Source organism: Nomascus leucogenys, chromosome 13 (assembly GCF_006542625.1).
Source record: "Nomascus leucogenys isolate Asia chromosome 13, Asia_NLE_v1, whole genome shotgun sequence".
NCBI classification, from domain to species: Eukaryota; Metazoa; Chordata; class Mammalia; order Primates; family Hylobatidae; genus Nomascus; species Nomascus leucogenys.
The window spans coordinates 14,024,624-14,030,964 of record NC_044393.1 but is presented as its reverse complement, the minus strand read 5'-3'; the positions used below and the strand labels follow the sequence as shown (position 1 = coordinate 14,030,964).

The window sequence follows — 6,341 nt, the reverse complement described above, 5'->3', positions numbered from 1 at the left end:
GGCAACGAGAGCAAAACTCTGTCTCAAAACAAAACAACAACAAAAAAACCCTACCATCTTTAGGACAGGGGTTGGCAAACTATGATCCACGGGCCAAATCTAGCCCACTGACTGATTCTGTATGGCTTTTAGCATGGAGAATTATTTTTACAGATGAACATTTGCAAGAGGCTTGATGATAGGGAACATTAATGAATCCCAATTGAACAACATGTTATCTCCTAAAAGAACTCGTCCTTACGTTAGTAGGCCAGTAACATTATAAATAAACTGAATTCCACTTTGAATTTCACCAATTAAAAATTTGGGAAATCTGTTTTCTCTCAGAATATAAGTACTTACACAATGTCCTTAGATTTTGCCTCTTGGCCTGCAAAGCCTATATATTTACTCATCTAGGCCCTTTTAGAAAGTTTGCCGACCCCTGCTGTAGGATGTCAATTTGAATCCCAAAGCATCTAAAACATTAAATTCTGTCCCTAATATGCCAAGAGGAAGAAAAGTACAGCCTGTTAAATATTAACGCACACTTTTTTTTATTATATTAAAATCAGGCAATGGTCTGACAATAAAAAGGCTGCTTATGGAATACTGTTATGTTAAACTTCACTTACAGGATGTTAAATCCTTAGAACTAAGTTTTTCCCCCCAGAAAAAGATTAATGGAAACATCAATTGCTTTTCAGACTTGATAGTTGCTGCTTCAAAAGGTGGTTTTACACAAATACTAAATTAAAAAAAAAAAAACCTTTAGTACACAATGAATTGCTTTTATTTCGGTATGCATCCACATTTCAGCATTTAGTGGTCCTGAACAGCAAGTGGAAAGACGCAGCAATTTGCCAGGAGGTCAAGCCCACCAATTTCGGGGATCTGCTGTGCACACCGGGTTCTTTCTTAATCCCTGCTGAGGATCTTGGGAAGCAGCAGCAGCACCAAAACCAAGGCATGCACCGGATTCAAGGTTCTTTTTGTTCCAGTTGTCAGATTCCAAACTAGACCCCAATGGATTGCAAGGATGACCAAATGAAAGCCCTGTTTAAAACTTCTTCAATTTTTAAAAGCAAAAGCAATTACAGGAAAGTAAAACAATTCAGAGGGATCATGTGTGCTTACAAGTGTCTTCATGTGGTCTTTCTCCAAGTTCAACCACCAAGGACTCCGAGAGCTGGCAGGTCTGAGTAACCCTGGTGACTATTCTTTTCACCTTATCAAAACCTGAGCTAAAAACAATGCATCAGCTGATGACAGCAGAGGGTGGCAGAGCTGAGGACCCGATATTCATTTCCCAGGCTGGTGGAGAGTGAGTGAGTACGGTTCCAAAACTAACCAAGGGAGGTCAGAGACTCTTTCCAACCTTACCTGATGGCTTCTGGCCAAAGCAAGGAAGTGTCATGGAAGGTGTTGGGTGGTGACGGTGCAAAAATGAACTTGAGGAGGAGGGAAGAAAAAGCAGCACCCCTCGATAAAGGTGGGGGAGAGAAGATATGGGGAAAGCCCTGAATTCCTCACCGAAGGCCAATCTCAGAGGGGAGCGGAGGGGTTACAATCTATGCTTCGGCCAAGGGCGGGAGTGGAGGAGGGTGGGGACAGGATGATGGCTTGGAAGGGGCATCACTTAAGACTTAAAGAAACCAGGGGTGCAGGCGAAACACCCCACACACCTAGCAGTAGTCCCACAGGCTGCAACCTGAAACCTTCACATCTACTCTAACAAGCCCCCCAGGCTAGAGGGCTGTTGTTGCAGGGAGGGTGGGAGGCGGGAGGGTAAGGGGAGAAGGCAGAGACCCCAGGCCGTGTAATCAGCAGCAAGGTGATTGTGTGATGTGTCTTTTCACAGTTGAGTTAGATATGCCCCACCAGTTATGATGGGAATCAATTTAAATAGACTTTCTTGATCCCAGAAGTTCAACTACGTGGACAGTGGTTACACTTGACAGGATGATTCGTTATAGCACAACTTATATATTTCAAATGGACAAAAAATTAGTATCATTTACAGTATCTTAAGATAAATTTCCTTTGAATGGGAGCTTCCTTTCCAGTACTTTGAGGTCTACAAGACGTATCTAGAAAATTTACTACTGTGGAAAATGAAGACTGATTAAATCGAATGGGGGGGAAGGGGAAGGGCCTGTGGTTTTTCTTTTTGATTAATTGCTGTAACACTGTCCTTCGGGCGGCTGAGGGAGTTTCATATTTTCTTTAGACATCATTAGGCGCCGAAGCTCTTGCAGGACAACTTTGATGCTATATGAATTCTGCCATTTTGCTAGCACTGATATGGCTCTTGGGTCCACCTACAACAAGGCAAACAAAAGCAAATTACTCTCAGACTCTCAAACAAAATAGCTATATGCCGGGGTTAAGCTAAGGTGCAAACTGGAGTAAGATGTACTTTTCAAGCTAAATCTGCTGCTAATCCTAATACCTTACATGCGGAATACCTACCTGTTAGAGTCCCTCCCTCCAGTCAACCTGCCTTTCCCTTTTGTGCCCTGAACGATTACTATCTGGGATAAGGAAACGGTGGTACTGACACTTGGTGAGACTCAACCCAGCCCTACTTGGCTCTTCAATAATGGCTGCTGCTGGGCTGGCTGCTGCCAGGCTCAGGGCCTGTCCTCTTCACTGCGCCCAGGTTGAGGGGACAGATGTGCATGCAGGGCAGTACGGACAGCCAAGGCAAAGGGTGGCCAGGACCCCTGCTCTAGTGACAAGGGCCTGCCACTGAGCCAGCACCTCTCAGGTTAGGGCAGCATTTCCCAAAATAAATTCCCCAAAGCATAGGTTGAGCTCTGGGCTCAGGACTTTAGGTGGAACTCAGATTCAGGATTAAACACTAAACACACTGTAACGAAGCTCATCTCTTCAATTTTCTGAGTATCTCAAAGGCGAAGGCTTGGCGTGACGTTAACATGTGTAGCATCCCTTCAACACTTGCTGATCTCCTCTTTGAACAGGAGAGCAGGCCTCAAAGGCTCAAAGCTTTTGGCAAATGACACATGGAGTCAAGATTTATTAACATTGCTCTATTTTTGTAATATTTACTGTTGCCATTATTGCCCAGTTATGATAACTGAGACAGGTTTTTCATTTATGGTAGTAAAAATAAAAAAGCAAGGCCATTAAAGGAAAAAAATATATTACATGCCAGTGGTTCACAAATAAGGCCCAGGGGTTAAAGGTGTAGCCCTGGGAAAGATCTTCCACATCTGTGCCTCAGTTTCCTCATCTCTACCTCATTGGGGTGGCATGAGGAAAGAGCTCATATCTCAAAGCGACCAGCACAGAACTAGCCCAGGGTAAGTGCTGTACGAGTGATCACCAGATATAATTGGGAAACAGGACCCATCCCAAGTCTGTGCTCCTATGCACAGTGATACAGTTTATCAACAAATAACCAAAGAACATAGGAATTGGGCCCAGTCTAAAAGCTCCTGATGTTAATTACAAAGCAATTGTCAACTCCAAGGAACAAGTGGGGTAGAAAAAACAACTTACCACTCCATTAGAACTATTTACTCCATTCATATTAATTTTTGTTACAAATCTTACAAAGGGGGGTGCTTCTGGGTATTTAGGTCCACATTCTATTTTAAGGCTGTATATTCGGTTTTCATAAATTGTCTGGAAAAAAAGGGTACAGAGATGTCACGCAATTACAAACGAAGCATTCAAAAAGGTAGAGCTTGTGAAACCCCATTTATCCCTGACTGTGGAACTGGTACATCTGCTTCCAGCATGGAGTCTACTTGTTCTGTGGTAGGTCAGCAGTTCTATACTAGTTCCTACACTTCTGGGCCTTGGGGGAATACAAAGAAGATGGAGCATTTAAGCTAGTACCAGTGAAGTTTTAAGTTAGTATTAAGTCTAATCAGAGGGACCTGTTTTTATGTTAATTTCTCTACTTTGCAGTCCTTCTCTGGGGAATGGTAAGAGGCATTCTCTATTCTAGGAGGCCAAGTTAAATGTCCACTCACCAGGATCATCACCCAATCAGTTAAATACCACTATGTGGTATTAAAGCGCAGAACAGGCCACTGCTTTAGAGAACCTCAAAATTAAGACAAGATGAGGGAGGGTTGCAGACTCAGAGCTGCTTCCCCCTTCTCCATCACTCCGGGGTTAGGCACTGGGTAAGAGATTTCAACTGGGGTGTTCCATCCCTCCCTGCAGTCTTTTTTTTTTTTTTTGGTAGTCTGACCTGAGAGATTATTGGCATTCAATGGGTGAGGTGGCACAGGGAAAAACGGTTTTTTTTTTTTTTTTTTTTTTTTTTTTGAGACAGAGTTTTGCTCTTATTGCCCAGGCTGGAGTGCAATGGTGCGATCTCAGCTCATCACAACCTCCGCCTCCCAGGTTCAAGCAATTCTCCTGTTTCCTGAGTAGCTGGGATTACAGGCATGTGCCACCATGGCCGGGTAATTTTGTATTTTTAGTAGAGACGGGGTTTCTCCATGTTGGCCAGGCTGGTCTCGAACTACTGACCTCAGCTGATCTGCCCTCCTCGGCCTCCCAAAGTGCTGGGATTACAGGCGTGAGCCACTGCACCCAGCCAAAAACAGTCCTTCTTAAAAGGCTAACTGTGCCTTTGTTGAGAAACACTGAAAAGTCCAGCCCCCTATGCCAATAACCTCTTCACTGTACCGTCTACCCCATGAGCAGCGAGACGTGCTCTGTTGCCTGGCTGTTCCTTCTGCTTGGAGCGTCCTGCCCCCACCTGAAATGCCTTGCAACCCTGAAGACCCAACTCAAACACTACCTAGTCCCTAGCTTTCTGTCCCATATGAAGTCACACTGCTATCACATGTGTCTGAAGACCATGCTGAAGGGTAATGTCTCCCAGTTAAGAGTAACCCCCTCAAAGGCAGGGGCTCCCCTCTCTGTGGGTTCCCCTCTCAGGCATCAGTGCCCTCTCCTCAGTAAAGGAGTCTTGTACTGCCTAATTGCTCCTGTGTAAACAGCAGCACCTAGTGGTCTTTGGGGAGAATAAATCAGAGGATGTGATTTAAACCCTTGATTCAGAAGGCATTCATAATATACCCATGGAAACTTTTCTTGTCCACAGGGATCCCAAACTATAACCAAACCAAAACTGTAAATTTCTACCTACCCTCAACCTGCCCTCCTCTTCCTCAATGAGTGACATCAGCATCTACCCAGTTAGTTAAAGCAAAAAGTAGCAGGCAACCCAATTCCTCTCTCCCTTACCCTCTACCTGCCAGCGGTCAGAAGATCCCACTGTTCTACCTCTGAAAGAGACCCCGTATCCATCCACTTTCCTCCACCACTGTCACCTCTTCTGAACTCCCCCAAGTCTCTTTCTCTCTTGCTCCCGGCACAGCAGCCAGATCGACGTCTTAAAAACAGGAAGCCGTCTCTGCTGGCTTAACCCTCTGATGGCTCCTAGTGACCTGAAGAGGATGCCAAAGTTCCCAGACTGACCCGGGCAGCCCTAACTGCCTCTTCTTTTACTCTTCTCCCTCCCCTGCCCACCACTTCTCTTCAACCTTGCCAAGTTCTCTCCACCTTGGGGCTCTCACCCCAGCTGCTTCCCCTTGGAAGTCCTCACAATCCCCTCAGCCCCTCCCAACCCAGGCTCAGTTATGCATCAGACACCCTCACTAAACACAGAAAAAGGAGGGTGGGGGCCTTGACAAGGGCCCTCAACTGAATTGGTACTCAAATGTTTGTTGAATGAATGTTTCTCTTCACACTTTTATATTATAAAATAAACACCTCATTGCAATTAAGGTGTTTCCTCAAAGAAAAAAAAAAACCAGTAAACAGAACAAGTAGGAAGCAAACAAAGGCATGACTCACATACAGATTTATGGAAAATATAAGAGATCCATCCTCAGAACCTATCATAGTCTCCATCAACAACTACGTACTCAGTGTCGACTTAATAGGTCCTGAATGGAGCAAAAATCATGCTCCCTGGTTTTGTCACACAATTCAAGGATGAAATTCCTTACGTTTTAAGGAATCAAATTTCTCACCACTGATGTTCATCTGGTAATTTCACTGCAACACAGTAAAAGAAAGCCTCAAGTCAAGTTATCACAGACACACACCTGAAGGGTCATTTAAAAGCCCCAAGCTAAGGCCGGGTGCAGTGGCTCACACCTGTAATCCCAGCACTTTGGGAAGCTGAGACAGGCGGATCATGAGGTCAGTAGATCAAGACCATCCTGGCTAACACAGTGAAATCCTGTCTCTACTAAAAATACAAAAAATTAGCCGGGCGTGGTGGTGGACGCCTGTAGTCCCAGCTACTTGGGAGGCTGAGGCAGGAGAATGGCACGATGTCATGTCATGTCAGCTACTTGGGAGGC

The 6,341-nt window shown here is 44.9% G+C and overlaps 1 protein-coding gene across 2 annotated transcripts in view; it reads right to left on the bottom strand.

Moving 5' to 3' along the window:
- Nucleotides 1-512: 512 nt before the first annotated feature.
- Nucleotides 513-6,341, bottom strand: part of UBE2V1 (ubiquitin conjugating enzyme E2 V1) — a 32,316-nt gene continuing 26,487 nt past the window's right edge. For both annotated transcript variants that reach the window (XM_003252925.4, XM_012511874.2), the window contains exons 3-4: nucleotides 3,505-3,630; nucleotides 513-2,300 (exon numbers count right to left, since the gene is read on the bottom strand). In XM_003252925.4, the coding sequence (XP_003252973.1) occupies nucleotides 2,154-2,300; nucleotides 3,505-3,630 (273 nt within the window). In that variant the 3' untranslated portion in view covers nucleotides 513-2,153. The remainder of the gene's footprint in view (nucleotides 2,301-3,504; nucleotides 3,631-6,341) is intronic.